Here is a 20,831-nt window from a genome sequence, read left to right on the forward strand (position 1 = left end):
GTTGTGTGTGTGAAGCGTTTCATCTGTGTTGTGTGTGTGTGAAGTGTTTCATCTGTGTTGTGTGTGTGTGAAGCGTTTCATCTGTGTTGTGTTGTGTGTGTGTGAAGCGTTTCATCTGTGTTGTGTGTGTGTGTGAAGCGTTTCATCTGTGTTGTGTTGTGTGTGTGTGAGAAGCGTTTCATCTGTGTTGTGTAGTGTGTGTGTGTGTGTGTAGCGTTTCGTCTGTGTTGTGTAGTGTGTGTGAAGCGTTCCATCTGTGTTGTGTTGTGTGTGTGTGTGTGTGTGAAGCGTTTCGTCTGTGTTGTGTGTGTGTGTGTGTGTGTGTGTGTGTGTGTGTGTGTGTGTGTGTGTGTGTGTGTGTGTGTGTGTGTGTGTGTGTGTGTGTGTGTGTGTGTGTGTGTGTGTGTGTGTAGTGTTTCATCTGTGTTGTGTGTGTGTGAAGCGTTTCATCTGTGTTGTGTGTGTGTGTGAAGCGTTTCGTCTGTGTTGTGTGTGTGTGTGTGTGTGTGTGTGTGTGTGTGTGTGTGTGTGTGTGTGTGTGAAGCGTTCCATATGTGTTGTGTGTGTTTGAAGCGTTCCATCTGTGTTGTGTTGTGTGTGTGTGTGTGAAGCGTTTTGTCTGTGTTGTGTGGTGTGTGTGAAGTAGTGTTGTCACGATACTAGAATTTCTAACTTTGATACGATACCTTGAAAAATATCGATATTCGATACCATTTTCGATACAGAGAAAAAAAATTGACACAATATAAATGGGGTATTTTTTTTTTTATTTAAAGCTAAAAATAACAATTCTAGAACATGACAAATGAGGTATGTTATAACAAAAATGTCCTGAGGTAGTGCACTTGTTCAAAGGCATCTCAGATTGCCATACATTCAAAAAACAATAAAGTGCAAGTAAAAAAAAGTGCAATCTTTTGTATGTCCAAGTTAAATCAAATACAATCACAGTCTCAACAAAAGATACTTAAACTTCAAACAAAAACAAGATTAGTGCAATCTTATGCATCAAGTAACAAATTAGTAAACAAAATAATTGAATGGAATCTGTTGCTGCAGTTCTATGCAGGTTCTCTACAGAGGTGAGTGAGATTGACACCCATTACTGTATCCTACAGTTTCAGATTTTGAGCTAGAAACACCAGCATGTCGATGTGCTCCTCTGTAAGTCGTGCCCTTCTTGCACTGCAAATGAGCCCTGATGTACTAAATACACGCTCTGAAGCTGAACTTGAAGCAGAGATGCACAAATACTTCTTAGCAAACTGGGCAAGGTGAGGTAAAGTTGTCTCATGTGTCCTCCACCATGTGAGTGGGTCCTCTTCTGCACTGATCTCAGGCATCTTTTCATATATTGAAAACTCATTTTTGAGTTCCGTTTCTGCACTCTCACTTTCTCTGGATGATGAACCCTCTCCATGTTCATTCTTTTTTTCCCCTGTATGTTTGTTAACAGTCTCTTCAGATCTGTTTTAGTTTTTTGCTGGTTGCTGCTTGTCATCTGGAGATGATGTTTGCTGACTTTGGCCCCCTGCTTCTAGCAAATTGAAACTGACCATAAGATTCTGTTTAACCTCCTCTCTTAAGGTTACAAAACTGTCCTTGAACCTTGGGTCAAGAAATGTGGCTTTGTTTAATATCAGCTGCAGATGTGTGTTCTCATATCTATGTCTGAGATCTTCTCTGATGTTGTCTTTAAGTTGACATTTTAGGTTGCTGTCACCTTCCTCAACTGTCAAAGTAGAGAAGATCTTCCAACTCAGAGGCAGGACTGCAGAGATAGTGGTGTGTTTTTCAGCCACTAAGGGCATCCGTGAAAGAGCTGACGGGGCTCAATACCTCTTTAACAGTCTCAAGAACTGTAATATCTGTATCTTTGGGCATGAGGTGCCATTTCTTCCGATCATCAGCTAGTTCTAGAAATCTCTCCACCATTTCATAAGCTGAGTCCCAGCGTGTGGGCTCATCATGGATCATTATGTGTTCAGGCAGTTGCAAATCTTTTTGTTTTTTCTTCAGCTGTTGCAACATCTTTGGTGACCTGCTGAAGGCAGACACTGTCTTTCTCAAGCTCGACAGTGATCCAGACACACGGTCTATATCTAGGCCCTTGTTAATGGCAAGGTGCAAGTTATGCCCAAAGCAGGGGACCCATGTGAAGTCTTGCTGAAATGCTTTCTTGTTTGCTGAAGCATTATCAGTGGTGATACCAGCCATGTATGACATGTCCAGCTTCCATGCTTCTTGTATCATCTCTTCCAATGCTTCCCTCAAGCATTCTGCTGTGTGCTCAGTGTGGAGCCCAATACAGCCCAAACACCAGCTCTGCATATCCCAGGTTTCAGTGACAAATTGCAGAGTTACTGCCATGAACGTGGAAGTGGCCCTGCTTGTCCACAGATCAGTGGTGCATGAAAAAAGTTTTTCTTTCCAAGATTGTTCATGACTATTTCTTTCATTTTGTTATATAGGGCTGGGATTTCAGTGTGCATGAAAAAGTTTCGTGAAGGAAGGGCATACCTGTTGTTCAAATGTTGAAGAAGTTGTTTGAAGCCAGGTTTCTCAACAGTATACACAGGAACCTGATCCATGCATATGTACACTGCTACAGCCCTGTTCAGCTTCTTGGCTTCATTTGAGTTTGCTTCATACTTTCTTTGCTGTTCAAATACAGATGGTAGTGTAGGTTGTGTGTGTGTTGTTTCTGTTGCAGGCCGAGTCTCATCTTCTTTCTGGTGCTAAAAGAGAATGCCAAAATTCAATAAACATTTTTCTTTTTAGACCACACTTTTAAAATGTACTGAACTAACTTATCTAAGAACGTAGGTTAATGGTAATAGATATTTAATTGTTAACATGAATAATTCATGAAAAATACTTCCAAAACATTTATTAATCTTAGTAAAAAGGTTTATTTAAACTAACATTTACTAATACACGTGCTAATTAAAATCCAAAGTTCTATCTGTTAATATTTTCTTCATTAGACCAGAGCTAACATGATGTATTTTTATTACCTACTGTTATCAAAGATTAAAATATACTGTAACAAATGCAATGCTCATCGGTCATAAATGCTGGTTAATACATTAACGTTATTTGATGAACAGATTTAAACGAAAACGTGCGTGCATCACACGCGAAAACAATACTTATTGGATCGACATGAAGTCAAGTCACCTATATTTATATAGTGCTTTAAACAATCACACTCTCTCATATCAACAACAATAATGGGCCATCTTGGTTAATGTTTCAGAAATGTTCAAATAAGAAGAGTTACTAACCTCTCGAAATTCTTTATATAGATCCGGGTGTCGGTCTTTCAGGTGCTTTGCTATATTAGTGGTGTTAGCGCCTTTTGTTAGCACTGCTCTGTAGCATCTCTTGCATATTGGCTTGCTTGTGTCCTTCGGCTTTCCATGTTCATTTGCTTCATATCCAAAATATTTCCAGATAGCACTCCTGCTGTGTTCTTTATCGATCAAAGGCGGTCGCGTCGGAGATGCACTCGCCATCTTTCCTTTCACTTCAATTTTGCTAGTGAATGAGACGAGTGCGCGTGCGCTATTTGTCAATGCGCCTTTGGAGAGAAGTGAAATTGACAGCTCGGCTAGTAGCCTATTGGTGTATCGATACTTTAGTAAATTAATATTGATACCGTTTAGATATTTCAGTATCGATATTTAACGAAAAATCGATATTTTTGACAACACTAGTGTGAAGCGTTTCATCTGTATTGTGTAGTGTGTGTGTGTGTGTGTGTGTGTGTGTGTGTGTGTGAAGCGTTTCGTCTGTGTTGTGTAGTGTGTGTGTGTGTGTGAAGCGTTTCGTCTGTGTTGTGTAGTGTGTGTGTGTGTGTGTGTGTTGAAGCGTTTCGTCTGTGTTGTGTAGTGTGTGTGTGTGTGTGTGTGTGTGTGTGTGTGTGTGTGAAGCGTTTCATCTGTGTTGTGTAGTGTGTGTGTGTGTGTGTGTGTGTGTGAAGCGTTTCGTCTGTGTTGTGTAGTGTGTGTGTGTGTGTGTGTGAAGCGTTTCGTCTGTGTTGTGTAGTGTGTGTGTGTGTGTGTGTGTGTGTGTGTGTGTGTGTGAAGCGTTTCGTCTGTGTTGTGTAGTGTGTGTGTGTGTGTGAAGCGTTCGTCTGTGTTGTGTAGTGTGTGTATGTGTGTGTGTGTGTGTGAAGCGTTTCATCTGTGTTGTGTAGTGTGTGTGTGTAGCGTTTCGTGTGTGTGTGACGCATTTCGTCTGTGTTGTGTAGTGTGTGTATGTGTGTGTGTGTGTATGTGTGTGAAGCGTTTCATCTGTGTTTTGTGTGTGTGTGTGTGTGTGAAGCGTTTCTTCTGTGTTGTGTGTGTGAAGCGTTTCGTCTGTGTTGTGTAGTGTGTGTGTGTGTGTGTGTGTGTGTGTGTGTGTGTGAAGCGTTTCGTCTATTGTGTAGTGTGTGTGTGTGTGTGTGAAGCGTTTCGTCTGTGTTGTGTGTGTGTGTGAAGCGTTTCGTCTGTGTTGTGTGTGTGTGTGTGTGTGTGTGAAGCGTTTCGTCTGTGTTGTGTAGTGTGTGTGTGTGTGTGAGTGTGTGAAGCGTTTCATCTGTGTTGTGTAGTGTGTGTGTGTGAAGCATTTCGTCTGTGTTGTGTAATGTGTGTGTGTGTGTGTGTGTGTGAAGCATTTCATCTGTGTTGTAGTGTGTGTGTGTGTGTGTGTGTGTGTGTGTGTGTGTGAAGCGTTTCATCTGTGTTGTGTAGTGTGTGTGTGAAGCGTTTCATCTGTGTTGTGTAGTGTGTGTGTGTGTGTGTGTGTGTGTGTGTGTGTGTGTGTGTGAAGCGGTTCATCTGTGTTGTAGTGTGTGTGTGTGTGTGTGTGTGTGTGTGAAGCATTTCGTCTGTGTTGTAGTGTGTGTGTTGTGTGTGTGAAGCCTTTCGTCTGTGTTGTAGTGTGTGTGTTGTGTGTGTGAAGCATTTCGTCTGTGTTGTAGTGTGTGTGTTGTGTGTGTGAAGCCTTTCGTCTGTGTTGTAGTGTGTGTGTTGTGTGTGTGAAGCCTTTCGTCTGTGTTGTAGTGTGTGTGTTGTGTGTGTGAAGCATTTCGTCTGTGTTGTAGTGTGTGTGTTGTGTGTGTGAAGCCTTTCGTCTGTGTTGTAGTGTGTGTGTGTTGTGTGTGTGTGTGAAGCGTTTCGTCTGTGGTGTGTGTGTGTGTGTGAAGCTTCTCATCTGTGTAGTGTGTGTGAAGCTTCTCATCTGTGTAGTGTGTGTGAAGCGTTTCATCTGTGTTGTGTAGTGTGTGTGTGTGTGTGTGTGTGTGTGTGAAGCGTTTCGTGTGTGTGTGTGTGTGTGTGTGTGTGTGTGTGAAGCGTTTCATCTGTGTTGTGTAGTGTGTGTGTGTGTGTGTGTGTGTGTGTGTGTGTGTGTGTGTGTGTGTGAAGCGTTTCATCTGTGTTGTGTAGTGTGTGTGTGTGTGTGTGTGAAGCGTTTCATCTGTGTTGTGTAGTGTGTGTGTGTGTGTGTAGTGTGTGTGAAGCGTTTCATCTGTGTAGTGTGTGTGAAGCGTTTCATCTGTGTTGTGTGTGTGTGTGTGTGTGTGTGTGTGTGAAGCGTTTCATCTGTGTTGTGTAGTGTGTGTGTGTGAAGCGCTTCATCTGTGTTGTGTAGTATGTGTGTGTGTGAAGCGTTTCATCTGTGTTGTGTAGTGTGTGTGTGTGTGTGTAGTGTGTGTGAGGCGTTTCATCTGTGTAGTGTGTGAAGCGTTTCATCTGTGGTGTGTGTGTGTGTGTGTGTGTGAAGCATTTCATCTGTGTTGTGTGTGTGTGTGTAGTGTGTGTGTGAAGCGTTTCATCTGTGTAGTGTGTGTGTGTAGTGTTTGTGTGAAGCGTTTCATCTGTGGTGTGTGTGTGTGTGTGTGTGTGTGTGTGTGTGAAGCGTTTCATCTGTGTAGTGTGTGTGTGTGTAGTGTGTGTGTGAAGTGTTTCATCTGTGTAGTGTGTGTGTGTGTAGTGTTTGTGTGAAGCGTTTCATCTGTGTAATGTGTGTGTGTGTGAAGCATTTCATCTGTGTTGTGTGTAGTGTGTGTGTGTGTGTGTGAAGCATTTCATCTGTGTTGTGTGTGTGTGTGTGAAGCGTTTCATCCGTGTTGTGTTGTGTGTGTGTGAAGCGTTTCATCCGTGTTGTGTGAGTGTGTGTGTGTGAAGCATTTCATTTGTGTTGTGAGTGTGTGAAGCGTTCCATCTGTGTTGTGTTGTGTGTGTGTGTGTGTGTGTGAAGCGTTTCGTCTGTGTTGTGTAGTGTGTGTGTGTGTGTGTGTGTGAAGCGTTTCGTCTGTGTTGTGTAGTGTGTGTGTGTGTGTGTGTGTGTGTGTGTGTGTGTGTGTGTGTGAAGCGTTTCGTCTGTGTTGTGTAGTGTGTGTGTGTGTGTGTGTGAAGCATTTCGTCTGTGTTGTGTAGTGTGTGTGTGTGTGTGTGTGAAGCGTTTCATCTGTATTGTGTAGTGTGTGTGTGTGTGTGTGTGAAGCGTTTCGTCTGTGTAGTGTGTGTGTGTGTGTGTGTGTGTGTGTGTGTGTGTGTGTGTGTGTGTGTGTGTGTGTGTGTGAAGCATTTCGTCTGTGTTGTGTAGTGTGTGTGAAGCATTTCATCTGTGTTGTGTAGTGTGTGTGTAGCGTTTCATGTGTGTGTGAAGCATTTTGTCTGTGTTGTGTAGTGTGTGTGTGTGTGAAGCGTTTCATCTGTGTTGTGTGTGTGTGAAGCGTTTCATCTGTGTTGTGTGTGTGTTTGTGTGTGTGAAGTGTTTCATCTGTGTTGTGTGTGTGTGCGTGTGTGTGTGTGTGTGTGTGTGTGTAGTGTGTGTGAAGCGTGTAGTGTGTGAAGCGTGTAGTGTGTGTGTGTGTGTGTGTGTGTGTGTGTGTGTGTGTGAAGCGTTTCATCTGTGGTGTGTGTGTGTGTGTGTGTGAAGCGTGTAGTGTGTGAAGCGTGTTGTGTGTGTGTGTGTGTGTGTGTGTGTGAAGCGTGTAGTGTGTGAAGCGTGTAGAGTGTGTGTGTGTGTGTGTGTGAAGCGTGTAGTGTGTGTGTGTGTGTGTGAAGCGTTTCATCTGTGGTGTGTGTGTGAAGCGTGTAGTGTGTGTGAAGCGTGTAGTGTGTGAAGCGTGTAGTGTGTGTGTGTGTGTGAAGCGTTTCATCTGTGGTGTGTGTGTGTGTGTGTGTGTGTGTGTGTGTGTGTGTGTGTGTGAAACGTGTAGTGTGTGAAGCGTGTAGTGTGTGAAGCGTGTAGTGTGTGTGTGTGTGTGTGTGTGAAGCGTGTAGTGTGTGAAGCGTGTAGTGTGTGTGTGTGTGTGTGAAGCGTGTAGTGTGTGTGTGTGTGTGTGAAGCGTTTCATCTGTGGTGTGTGTGTGAAGCGTGTAGTGTGTGAAGCGTGTAGTGTGTGTGTGTGTGTGAAGCGTTTCATCTGTGGTGTGTGTGTGTGTGTGTGTGTGAAGCGTGTAGTGTGTGAAGCGTGTAGTGTGTGTGTGTGAAGTGTGTGAAGCGTGTAGTGTGTGTGTGTGTGTGTGTGAAGCGTTTCATCTGTGGTGTGTGTGTGTGTGTGTGTGTGTGTGTGTGTGTGTGTGTGTGTGTGAAGCGTTTCATCTGTGTGTGTGTGTGAAGCGTTTCATCTGTGGTGTGTGTGTGTGTGTGTGTGTGTGTGTGTGTGTGTGTGTGTGTGTGTGAAGCGTTTCATCTGTGTATTGTGTGTGTGTGTGTGTGTGAAGCGTTTCATCTGTGTATTGTGTGTGTGTGTGTGAAGCGTTTCATCTGTATTGTGTTGTGTGTGGTTTGTTGTGTTGTGTGGTGTGTGTTATCAGTGTATCAGTATATTTATTGTACTGCATGTTCTCTGTTTGTGTGTTTTGAGGTGTTAGAAGCCAATCTGAACGGTGAAATGAATCTAAAGATCGAAACTGATCTGGTGTCTGTCACAACACACTTTAAAGCGCTGGGCAATCCTCCCTGGGGTGAGACAACAACACAACCATTCTGTGCATGCTTCTACTGACATTCAGGTGCTTGAATGTCATGAGATGTGTTTACTGATGATATTTACGGTGTTGTTCGTCTGTCAGGTGATGACGGCTCACAGAACGCCAGTCAGAGCCGAGACACTGAACTCATGGCTGAAGCTCGTGTGGACATCAGAAAACTACAGCAGTTCCTCACGGGTCAACAGGTCAACCCCAGCAGAGCCATGTGCAGTAAGAACATCACCAGATACATCACATATATCACAATGTGACATCACAGATACTATATATAAATGTAACTCACTGTCCACACTACATCAAAGCCTTGTCTGTTTGATGAACAATGCATTTGTGTTGTTCTTTACCTCAGATATCGTTCACAGAAGGATTCTTCACCTGATTTTTCTGCATGAAGACGTGTCTCTTCAGTACTTTATTCCTGCTGTAGTGTGACGTCATAGAGATGAATGAACTACTGAACATCAAAGCTACTCAACTGCTGAATATTTCAAGAGTCAGTTTTTAGACTCTTAAATGAAAAATAACTTTTTTGTTTTTGAAGTTTATGTGAATGAATATATTTATGAATAAAATTTTTTTTTGCTGTAGTACATGTTTTTAGAATATTCATTTGCCTACAGTATAGTGCATATTTTCATAGCAGCTTTATAGACAATAAATCACAAAAAGTCTTGTGATGATGTCAGATGTGTGTGGGCTGTTCTGGGCTAGTATGTGGTGAATGAATAGTTTAAAAAACTGGTCAAGTTTGGCTGTGGTAGAAGGGACCACGGTGTTGAAACAAGTCTGTGGCATTGCAATGATCTGAAGTATTCATTTGAGATGAATCCACCACCCTCGGATTAGTTTTTTACAAACACAGGTCTTTCAAAGCATTTATATATCCTAGTCACGACATAAGTGCCGTCAACGGTAGTATATTTGTAACAATATCATTTTCTCTAATATGTTGCATTTTTCTTATTTTAATATGAATATGAACCATTTCAACTAGAAATCCCACTGAAGGTGATATTTTAATCGTTTTAGTGGTTTCTGTGATTCAAAGTGGGGCATGATGGGAAATATGTGCATAAATTACCAGAGAGCTTCTATTGTGAATTATTGCATTGCATTATTCCCACAGATGAACGGTCTACTGGCGTTTTACGACAATCAGTCACAGTTGGCGGATACCATACAAATGAATGGAGAGAGCCGTAAACTGACACCCTACCTGTCGCAAAGTCCTCCGTGACTTCCCTAATAAAACAGCAATTCTATCGTAGTAAACTCCACACATAGTTATCTCCAAAAAGATTGCTTGGTGTAAAACGTGTTGTGGATTGGCGGAAAGGTGGTCAGTTAATTAAATTATGTGCTGTTTCCCCACAAAAGCAGTTTATTTACCGTCGGGAAGCATCTCCTCCATAGACATCCATTCAAAAAGAGCTGCCTCCTGTCTTGTTACCTGTGTCCCCTCATAGAATATCTTTGGGATCGCTGTGTAATGATATTCCATGCTAAACTTTATAGGCTACTGATTTATAGATGAAGATACTTTTTTTACAAACAAACGATCGTCCCGACACTTCCGGGTTTTTTGTTGTCCACAGAACTGCTGTCTGTCGGAGCTGAATTGAGCTGAAATTGCCCAAAAAGTGCTGTTTGTGGAGTTGGAACACCCTGTTTCGCACAGATTATTGGAGATTACTAGATCGTTGTATCAGTATAAATTAAGGATTTTATATAAATGATGATAATACATGTTACCTTCATTGTTACCGCATCTACTCTATTCGACACAATTTAATTGTTGGTTGATATAACCATTTGTTAACCATCTGATTGCAAAGGGCAGTTTTTAATTTCCAAAGTGCTGTTGCTGTGACAGATGAGATCAAATATGATCTAACGATTACCTGATTAGTATTATTAACGATTACCTGATTAGTAGTATTTATTGTATGTGGGTTAATAATGTAAGCAGTAAAGACACATATTGCATGTCTAGTGGTGGTTTTTATTTTATATATCACATTTCTTAGGCTTTAGGAGCGTGTTGGACATGTGAGGATGTTTTTTCATCAAGGCCATAGATTTCCAACGAGAAGCATTTACATGTTTCCATTGATCATGGTATAAATATTGGGGGGTGTGGCAGGGCGGAAGTGCGTGCGTGTGTGTGTGTGTGTGTGTGTGTGTGTGTGTGTCTGTGTGTCTGTGTGTGTGTGTGTCTGTGTGTCTGTGTGTGTGTGTGTGTGTGTGTGTGTGAGACATTATTTACACCCAGAGATATATAATGTCACATCAGAAAAATTAGAAGAAATAAACTAAATAGTTAAATGTGATGTTTCAGCAGTTTCTTAGGCTGAGAGTCTCAGAATGTATCATAATCTATTTCATTAAAAATTGAAAAGTTTATTTTACGATGATAGCAATCACGTGACCCTCCTTGTTTCTTTTGTTGAGTTATTAGTCTTTAATTTTGGGAATGCCACAGAAACAGGGAATATTTTAACAGAGCTTAAAGGGTAAACATTGGAAATATAAAGAGTTTGCTGCATTTACGTTGTTAAAGAAGGCGGAAGCGCATCATAACAGGTCTGTGAAAAGGGTCCAAGGGCTGAACGGGGAGTTAAATGTTGTCAAGCAGCACAGCTTTAATGATTAGTTCAAAGACTGTCATGTTGGTGGTCATCATTATTAGGCGTCTTATTACATCGTAACAAATCAGGTTTATGTTGGTTTATGACATCACACATCACTGAGTGATTTTGGACTTCTTGAAACATCTTCTGTATGTAGAAACTGAGCTGATTTTCTGTTTGTGTGTGTTAATTTTCAATAATGTGAGTGAAAGTGTGCTTTACAAAAGCAATTTATTGTGAGCCGCATTTGTGATAGAGAGCAATGAGGTGTTGTCTGTTACTGGTCACACTAGTTTGATGGTTAATCGTGTGATTGGAGGTCATGATAACAGGTCAGCACAACCTTCATCTGTATGTTTAATCAGGGTGAACAACAGAGCGTCATGATTTCATCCAGTCACATCTCAGTTTGTCAATAAAAATAACTGCATTATTCCTTCAATCAGTCCAATCTGAGAAATAAACGAGATCATGTTATCTAAAGTGACTGTTGTACTTTTTAATTAATCTTTTATCACATAAACTGTCTGTGTGTGGTGACAGGACTGTAAATATGGTCTGTAACATCTTTATCATATTTCCTGTGATTGCACGGATGCATATAGACCCAATCAGTGTGACTCTTGAGAGCAGGTGATGTGAGAAATGCATGAACAGATGAAGTAAAAGCTCATTTTCTGCAGGATTTGAGAGAGATCATATAAAGTGCAGAAGTTTGGCTTTTGGGTTTGTTGTGTTCAACGGGAGTGTTGTTGAAATCGTCACAGGTATTCTGACATTTATTTACTTAACAATAAAATGATCAGAACGTCACCTTTATTTACCCTCATCACTGTCTTTGTTAACATTAATTATCTTGTAGTGTTTCACGAGTATGGAAATAAAAGGCTTTGTCCAGCAGTTGTGTTTGATTCATTGTTGATTTTTTACCTATTTATGATATTAGAATGAATATTAATAAATAAATAATTCATTAATTTAATTTAATTAATTTTAAAAGTGCTTTCAAAATTATACATGCGTACATACATTTATATTTTTAAGATTTACGCGTTTCAATTGCGTAAACGTCCATCAATAGTAATCTTTAACTAAATAAATTGGTGGGGGGGGGGGGTATATATTTTTTTTTGACCAAATTTAAGGAATTTTGTAATGAAATTGAAACGCGTAAATCTTCAATATAATTTTAAATTTTTTTAAAAGAAGTATACGTGTCTCTGTGTGTGTGACGTCAGCACTGTCCCGGATGACGCGCAGTCGCAGTTTGGCAGTGAGTGACGCGCATTGAGTGGCATCAGTTTCCAGCTTTTCAATGAACACATACCAAACGTCCCGCAGGGGGCGCATGGAGGCCCAGAGAGCACCGCATTCAAATCTCAGCACATGTATTTATATATTATTATTATTATTTTATTTATGCTAAAATTTCAAGAATGTATACCTGAGCTGTAAATGGAAATCTCTGTTAAATGATGGAATTAAAATGTAATCATAAGCGACTGTGATTGGTCCATCCTGACCAGCGCTGTGAAAAGTATCACGTGACAGTGGCGTGTATGTCTTGTTTCAGCACCGAATAATTTACACTTGAATACTGATACTGACTAGCTTTAAATTTCGTTGTATTAAAACGATTTAAAATTCAGAATTTATTTTTAAAGCTCCCTGTACCTGTCCACTAACAGGCCCCGCCCACTGCAGACACCTGATTACCATTCTAGAGCTTCTTTTATTTCTATAGCGACACGTGTCTCTTTGCGTGTGACGTCAGTCCCTAATGACGCGCAGGCGCAGTGCAGGTGTTCGTCAGTGCTGAGTTTGTTCGGACGCGTTTCTCTCATTCTGTCTCATTTATTCTCATTATCGTCTTATTATTGTCTCACTGAAAAGATGAAATCGCTGCATAAACTGCTGCTGCTGCTGTTACTGGCGTTTCCCGCCGCGCTGCTCATGAAAGGTGAGTTTTAATTCTCGTGTGTTTGATAAGGCCGCAAATTCACAAACTATCATTATATTCACTGATATCTGATCAATCATCGATAATAATAGCATATTAACTCATCAGTAATGTGAAAGTGTCTTTATTAGTCGCTGTAACTCTTTGAATCACATTAGAGTCAGTGTGTGTGTGTGTGTGTGTGTGTGTGTGTGTGTGTGTGTGTGTGTGTGTGTGTGTGTGTGTGTGTGACGTGTCCTTTATAGCTGCAACTGAGATTCACTCAAACTGTTGCTATATGGCATTTATAACACATGTATACGTTATAACTGTGATTATATTCTGTTCTACACATTTAAACAGCAATATATGTCACTTTCATTATATGGACTCTGATGCACATCACATTTAGCACTTTCATTTTGAATTTGGTCTCGTTAACAATAAAGTACTGCAGTATTATCATGTTTCTGTACATTTACCCTGGTAATACCATAGTGTTCTCTGATTCCCCTTGGAGTACCGTTTTACATGCCATAGTATATGTATATTGTGGTTTTAAAGTGCCATGGTATCATTTAAATATTGTTTGGCAGGTTATAAAGTCCTTAAAAAGATTATAAAGATTATTCAAAACTTTCATTATTACACATGAATTCTGTTGCATCACAGCACAAAGTTTAAAAGAGTTTAAATCAAACACGTGTGTGTGTGTGTGTGTGTGTGTGTGTGTGTGTGTGCGTGTGCGCTCAGGTCCGGCGGTGGCTGCACAGGATGCGACTGAGGACGAGGAGGCGGTGGATGAAGATATGGCTGATGATGTCATCGCTGAAGATGAGGATGATGAAGCAGAAGTGGAGGATGATGAAAACACTGAACTAGTAAGAGAACTAATCTAACCTCATCTGACCTGGTGTGGATCAATTCAGTGATTATTGACCTTGTAATCTGATTACAGATGAGTGGCTGTAATCGGAGGTAGTGTAATGAATACATTTTAAATTGTAGTAATCTGATTACAGTTACTGTCTTTGAGTGAAGGGAATTGATTAAATGGTATTATTTATGTAGAATTATGTGTAAAGTGTTCGTCCAATAACGAGTCATTAACGAAGACATTATTTTGAGTATCTTAAAAGTATTTATTAGTAATAAGTGATTACTTTTCGAAGGATTACTTGGTAAAGTAATCTGATTAGTTTTTGAGCAGTAATTTGTAGTGGGTTACTTTTGAGTACTGATGATGTTCATGTTGTCAGACTGAAGAGAAAGAGGAAGAGGAGGACGAAGGTCTGGTGGGAGAGATGAAGGCTTCACCAAACGCTGACACAACCATCCTCTTCGTCAAAGGAGACGGTACATCTACAGTTCATATTTCCCACAACAATCAAATAAAGATGACATATTTTGTATGAAGAAAATTAAGCATATTTTTAATATTCTGTATCTGTTTTCGAATGGAAATGATGTTTTTGCACAATAATAATAATTGCTTCGTTTGAAACCCCCCAATAATAATAACCAGATATAAATGAAGATTTGGTGCATAACACGAGTTTTAACTATAAACAAGCCTGAGGACTCTTATTTTGAAATGTCTGTGCTTCCAAACAAACATGCACTCTTACAATCATCTACACTGTATTACAATAAAAATACTATAAAATAAACAATGTCACATGGGCTAATAAATGCTGTAGACACAGTAATTAACATCATTAATAGAAGAGACATTAACCACTACAATCCTATACATGTAAATATTCAACAAATTAGAGTTTTATCATCTTTATATATTCATCAGCTTAAGGGTTTTGGCCACAGAGGACAATATAAAACTATCAGCAACTATCAGTGTTGTTGTTTTTTTCCAGTAACCGATAGTTCCAAAAAGCATCTATCGGCACCAATTAATCGGTAAACCTGAAATATTGGTCGACCTCTATTATAAACAAGCCAAAAAAGAAACATTTTATTCTAATCGCACACAGATTGTTCTCTCATTATATGCACATACTGATGATGCCGCTGGTCTTAAAGAGACAGTACGGTATCATCTACATATATGTAAATACTTCTAAATGGCACAAATGATTCAAGTAAACAATACAAATGTAACAAATATATATATATGTATTGCATTTCAAGACATTAATTGATGGAATAGACTGAATTTGAACATTTTTCAAAAGCTAAAGTGTGACCAATTTGATGAAATAATGATAATTTGCTAATTGTAAAATTTAGTATTTTTGAATCATACCTAGAAGGTTTTTTAATAATTAAGAGCATTAGCGGAGAGATTTTCTTTTATATGTAAGTAAAATAGATATTGTAGCAGAAATGAATCAATATCGTGAACTCCGTATTAGAGGTCGATTGATCATTTATTTTGCCAATAAACGATTTTTTATCGGCCGACAGATTTTAAAATAGATTAATAGAACTTCTTTCTTTACAATGATGCGCAAAGACAAAGAGTCAGATGAATAAAATCCCAGATGCAGTTTTTTGTTCTACCAAAATCCCAATAATAACTGATGAATATTTTATTGCATAAGGTGAGACTTCTAAACAGGCCCAAAACACACCGGGGACTCTTATTTTGAAATGATGAAAATGATCAGCAACGATAGACACAGATTTGTACCTGATCTGAATGGTCACTGTCTGTTTCAGATTTTCCGGCGAACGACATCGTGAAGTTCCTGTTGGGCTTCTCTAATAAAGGCTCGGAGAACTTCGTGGTGGAGTCTCTGGATGCTTCGTTCCGTTACCCGCAGGACTTCCAGTTCTACATCCAGAACTTCACGGCTCTTCAGCTCGGGACGGTGGTTCCTCCACAGCGTCAGGCCACGTTTGAGTATTCCTTCATCCCGGCTGAACCCATGGGCGGTCGACCCTTCGGTCTCGTCATCAACCTCAACTATAAAGACAACAGCGTGAGTGACACTGTACTCATCTGAACACACCAAAGAGCATAAAGTCCTGAATACTGTATCCCACAATGCAATGCAGTCATCCAGTAATGTGTATGCTAGTATATTCCTCAGTTTCCATCCGTGAAGCTCAGAGGTCATGTGATGTTTGTGTTTGCTCCTCTCTCCATGTCTTCCTTCATTTGATGGTGTTTTCTGGTGTGCTTCAGGGAAACGTGTTTCAGGACGCCGTGTTTAATCAGACGGTCACGATCACGGAGCGAGAGGACGGACTCGACGGAGAGACGTAAGATGTTGTCTCGTGAAGTTCTGCTCACTCAGTGATTTCAGTGTGATCAGGAGGCGGAGCTGGACTCTAGTCAAAAGTTTAATTTTGGCATGATAGTGTTTGATTACAATATTGCCAAAGTATCAATACATACACCGATAACAAAACAAAAAAGTGCCAGAATCATGGGTAGGATTGCTTAAATTTAAGTGCAATTAATTACAACTTTTGACCAGTAGGTGGCGCAGACACCAAATCTGCATGGTGAGGTCAGCGAGGGGTCATTACGACACAAAGTCCATCAAAATATGGCAAAGTGTTGCAGACTTGGTATCAGCACATTCGGCATGACCCAAGAATCTAAAGAGAGAAGTGACCGTATGATAGGTGGAAATAATCAATCATAACTATTGATCACAAGGTGGCGCTGGTCCCAATCTTTATAGGTACCCTCAGGGCATAGTGCTGATGCTGCATACCAAGGTTTGTAATGGCACGCCAATGCGTCTGTACAATACAGCATGTTATGTCTAAATTCAGAATGGCCGACATTGGAAGATTGGGTATCATTCCACTTGTACGGTTCTATGGGCTGCTGTAGACTTCAATGGCAGAGGAAGAACGGATGCATTGGGTGCATACACACTTTCAGTGCTTTGTCCCTAAAAATAATACTGATGAACAATATAACATCAAACAAAGATATGAATAGTCATAAAAACTGTATCAGTAGAGTCACGGGGATCAGTGTTTTATTGATCGACTTGTTTGTCTGTTTGTTCAGGATCTTCCTGTATGTGTTTTTGTCTGGTCTCACTCTGCTGGTTGTGGTCGGTCTACATCAGCTGCTCGAGTCACGCAAGGTGAGTAACAACAACAACACACACACACACTATAACATAAGAAGTGCACACACAGGGTTCTGTGTATCTCAGTGAGTATTGACTCTGATTATCAACCTAGAATCGTGACTCCAGCCAGGTCTCCATAGCAACCAAATTGGCCTGGTTGCTAGGGAGGGTAGAGTCACATGGAATAACCAAATTGGCCCGGTTGCTAGGGAGGGTAGAGTCACATGGGGTAACCAAATTGGCCCGGTTGCTAGGGAGGGTAGTCTCACATGGGGTAACCAAATTGTCCTGGTTGCTAGGGAGGGTAGAGTCACATGGAATAAACAAATTGGGCCGGTTGCTAGGGAGGGTAGAGTCACATGGGGTAACCAAATTGGCCCGGTTGCTAGGGAGGGTAGAGTCACATGGGGTAACCAAATTGGCCCGGTTGCTAGGGTGGGTAGAGTCACATGGGGTAACCAAATTGGCCCGGTTGCTAGGGAGGGTAGAGTCACATGGGGTAACCAAATTGGCCCGGTTGCTAGGGTGGGTAGAGTCACATGGGGTAACCAAATTGGCCCGGTTGCTAGGGTGGGTAGAGTCACATGGGGTAACCAAATTGGCCCGGTTGCTAGGGTGGGTAGAGTCACATGGGGTAACCAAATTGGGCTGGTTGCTAGGGAGGGTAGAGTCACATGGGGTAACCAAATTGTCCCGGTTGCTAGGGAGGGTAGAGTCACATGGGGTAACCAAATTGTCCCATTGCTAGGGAGTTGGGAATTGGGCATTCCAAATTGGGGATAAAAGAGGATAAAATAAAAATAAGTGCACACACAGAACATATAAACACCGCTGATATGATGATGTCATCTTATCAACAAATCAGTGAAACACACCAGCTCAGTTTCATGTACTGTTCAGATTACAGTGAATCATTTGCATTAAATCTTATTTTAACTTCTGTCTGATCAATGCAGAATATCAGAGGTCTAGTTTCAGTGTTTATACAGTCATGGAAAACCTGGAAATATCAGGGAATTTATAATTGTGTTTTCCGGGTTTGGAAAAGTCTTTAAAGTTTTCAAAAATATTTATTAACTAAGAAATTGCTCAAATGTCATTTTTCACTTAATTAGACAAAATTATTCATTAGCCAATTTGTGTGAATTAAAACGATTGTAATAATGTAATTTCCAGTAATGAAAGCAGCATGTAAAGGTCACGGGTGTTCATTGGTCTATAAGGGGTGTTGAGGAAATAACTCCCCATGACCAACACATCTGTGATTTAATGATTAAACTGTAATAACTTTTGTTAGTATTAACAAACATTTTATTAACGGGAGAGTTTACAAAAATGTAAATCCTCTCATCATTTATTCACCCTCATGTCATCCCAGATGTGTGTGTGTGTCTTTCTTCTGCAGAACACAAATTAAGATTATTAGGAGAATATAACAGCTCTGTTGGTCCATACAATGCAAGTGAATGGTGACCAGAACTTTGAAGCTTTAAACCACTGGAGTCTTATGGAGTACTTTTATGCTGCCTTTATGTGCTTTTTGGAGCTTCAAAGTTCTGGTCACCATTGACTTGCATTGTATGGAGCAACAGAGCTGAAATATTCTCCTAATAATCTTAATTTGTGTTCTGCAGAAGAAAGTCACACATCTGGGAGGAAATGAGATTTTTGACCAGTTTAATGGTTATGATGCATTAAATGCTGTTAAACACGATCAGATGTTTGTGTTGTTATAAAGTGTGTTATTGTGTGTTTATAGAGGAGGAGACCAGCAGTTAAAGTAGAGATGGGAACATCAAACCACAATGATGTGGACATGAGCTGGATCCCACAGGAAACACTCAACCAGATCAGTGAGTATCAGCCAATCGCTGACTCCGCTCAGACAGACAGCCAATCAGCATCTTCAGTAACATTCATTCATGATTCAAAGAGTTTAATGTGTCACTTTTATTTGTGTTCCTCTCTGTAACGGTCTGTTATTCTTCAGTCTATAAATATTGATGAGAAATCTGTCGGTGTGTGTGTGTGCGCGCGCCCATGTAGGTGTGTGTGCGCGTGCGTGTCCATGTAGGTTGGTGCGCGCGTGCCCATGTAGGTGTGTGTGTGTGTGTGTGTGCGCCTGTGTGTGTGTGTGTGTATGCGCCCGCCCATGTAGGTGTGTGTGTGTGCGCCCGCCCGTGTAGGGGTGTGTGTGTGTGTATGCGCCCGCCCATGTAGGTGTGTGTGTGTGTGTGCCCGCCCATGTAGGTGTGTGTGTGTGCCCGCCCATGTAGGGGTGTGTGTGTGCGCCCGCCCATGTAGGGGTGTGTGTGTGCGCCCGCCCATGTAGGGGTGTGTGTGCGCGCCCGCCCATGTAGGGGTGTGTGTGCGCGCCCGCCCATGTAGGGGTGTGTGTGCGCGCCCGCCCATGTAGGGGTGTGTGTGCGCGCCCGTGCGTGTCCATGTAGGTTGGTGCGCGTGTGCCCATGTAGGTGTGTGCGCCCGCCCATGTAGGTGTGTGTGTGTGTGCGCCCGCCCGTGTGTGTGTGTGTGTGCGTGTCGCCCATGTAGGTGTGTGTGTGTGTGTGCGCCCATGTAGGTGTGTGTGTGTGTGTGTGTGTGTGTGTGTGCCCGCCCATGTAGGTGTGTGTGTGTGTGTGTGTGTGTGTGTGCGCCCGCCCATGTAGGTGTGTGTGCCTGCCCTTGTAGGTGTGTGTGGTTTTGTGAGTGCTTGTGGTTTGTGTGCGCAAGTGTGTGTGTGTGTTGCTGCTGGTTCACTCATTCTGCTCTTTTCTTTATCTCTCTGTGTTCTCGTGTCTTCAGTGGCGAGTCGGCGAGGTGAGTTTCTTCGTTTTCAAACTGTATTCTACCGTCTCTTTCCTTCTGAACTTTATTGAGCGATTTAAAAGTTTTGTACTTTAAAACAAGGAGAAAAGTGTGTATCCAGTGTTTCTAATGTAGTTGACACATGCAGATGTTGATTGTGTGTTTGTGTCCGTCAGATAAAGCGTCTCCCAGACAGTCTCCACGCAAGAGAACACAGAAACGCTCGGCCGGATCAGACGAATGAGACGAGACGACCGTCAATATCACGCCATTCATCTGTGTGTTCTGTTGGGACGACAAAACCCATCCGTCACTGAACCCTTCGAGAGACTGATACACACACACACACACACACACACACACTGATACACAACAACACAAACACATTTTATAAAGTCGTGAATGAGCGCATCATTGAAGAGGACGTGTGCTGTTAAAGCTTCTGTATTCTTCAGTTTATTTCTGAAATTGTCTCATGAGGATTGCAAAGATACACAATTTATTTAGTTTTTATTTGTCTGTATGTGTGTGTTTCTGCTGATGATGACGTGCGACTTCAGTTGAAACGCTTTTGTGTTTTTTCAGTCTATGAATTGAAATCGGCTGATTTAAACATGCAAAATAATTCATTTGCTTTGAGAAGGTGCCTGATTTTTCTTTTTTTTTTGTGACAGATTTTTGCTTTGTGTTTCTCTGTTTCACACACAAGTGGTGAAATGTACACACATGATGGCGAGACGTGCGTGTGTGTGTACGAGCTCATATTAGCTGGAAACAGATTGTGTGTTTGTGATTATCAGTTTTTTTCTGCAGAAACACACAATCTCTTTCTGTTTTTGACGTGAGTTTATAGTTCATTGAAACTATTTTGTAATTCTCTTTATTCATCAGCTGCATTTCAGGAAGAGAAAAACATTTTTCCCATGTTTTTGTTTTTGTAAAAGTAATAAATTGTGACTGTTGTAAGCGTTATCAGCTAAACTGTAAAGTGATTTTTCCACACGAGTGAATGTGAGATTTACAGTTAAATAAATAAATGATCACTTTCTCATACACGCGTGTTTCTGGTATTGTTTGTGCAGGAAAAAGGTGTAAAAGCGGCTGTGATCGGAAGTTCTCGCACTTTTAATGAGTTTGTCCAGTTTCACACAGATTAATGATCTTATGCCACAGCTGGTGACGGGCTGCTTCTATTAGAACACCCAACGGACGTGCACAGGAAGTCCCGCCTTACAGTTTAAAGAGCCAATCATCTTTTAGATACACACACACACACATCGCCTGTCAATCATCTCAAGAACGCGCTTGCGTATTAGCTATACAAGGCGGGAAAATTGTGTTTTTGACAATCTGAGGTAAAAATGCGCCACTTATGATTCCAGTATTGTCAGATTTTACTGCTG

General features: G+C 41.1%; 2 protein-coding genes across 3 annotated transcripts in view; both read left to right on the forward strand.

The window, feature by feature from the left end:
- Window positions 1-8,574, forward strand: part of hus1 (HUS1 checkpoint clamp component) — a 14,294-nt gene extending 5,720 nt beyond the window's left edge. The window contains exons 6-8 of the mRNA XM_052114238.1: window positions 7,867-7,966; window positions 8,075-8,203; window positions 8,343-8,574. Coding sequence (XP_051970198.1) covers window positions 7,867-7,966; window positions 8,075-8,203; window positions 8,343-8,425 — 312 coding nt within the window. The 3' untranslated portion in view covers window positions 8,426-8,574. The remainder of the gene's footprint in view (window positions 1-7,866; window positions 7,967-8,074; window positions 8,204-8,342) is intronic.
- A 3,824-nt stretch (window positions 8,575-12,398) lies between these two features.
- LOC127634616 (translocon-associated protein subunit alpha-like) lies at window positions 12,399-20,481 on the forward strand. 2 transcript variants are annotated; one of them, XM_052114235.1, is made up of 9 exons: window positions 12,399-12,583; window positions 13,316-13,443; window positions 13,822-13,918; window positions 15,242-15,504; window positions 15,711-15,787; window positions 16,554-16,632; window positions 18,380-18,473; window positions 19,426-19,440; window positions 19,605-20,481. In XM_052114235.1, exons 1-9 carry the CDS (start codon window positions 12,517-12,519, stop codon window positions 19,670-19,672), a joined length of 888 nt encoding a protein of 295 aa, XP_051970195.1. In that variant the 5' UTR covers window positions 12,399-12,516; the 3' UTR covers window positions 19,673-20,481. The 2 variants fall into 2 exon arrangements, with proteins under 2 accessions (XP_051970195.1, XP_051970196.1); XM_052114236.1 differs by lacking the exon at window positions 19,426-19,440.
- Window positions 20,482-20,831: the final 350 nt, after the last annotated feature.

The sequence above is a fragment of the Xyrauchen texanus genome, chromosome 41 (assembly GCF_025860055.1).
Source record: "Xyrauchen texanus isolate HMW12.3.18 chromosome 41, RBS_HiC_50CHRs, whole genome shotgun sequence".
Classification (NCBI taxonomy): domain Eukaryota; kingdom Metazoa; phylum Chordata; class Actinopteri; order Cypriniformes; family Catostomidae; genus Xyrauchen; species Xyrauchen texanus.

Coding starts and splice junctions, on each gene's coding strand:
- LOC127634616 (XM_052114235.1), top strand. CDS start 12,517: ATGAAATCGCTGCATAAACTGCTGCTGCTGCTGTTACTGGCGTTTCCC. Junction 12,584..13,315: donor CGCCGCGCTGCTCATGAAAG/GTGAGTTTTAAT, acceptor GTGTGCGCTCAG/GTCCGGCGGTGGCTGCACAG. Junction 16,633..18,379: donor AGCTGCTCGAGTCACGCAAG/GTGAGTAACAAC, acceptor GTGTGTTTATAG/AGGAGGAGACCAGCAGTTAA.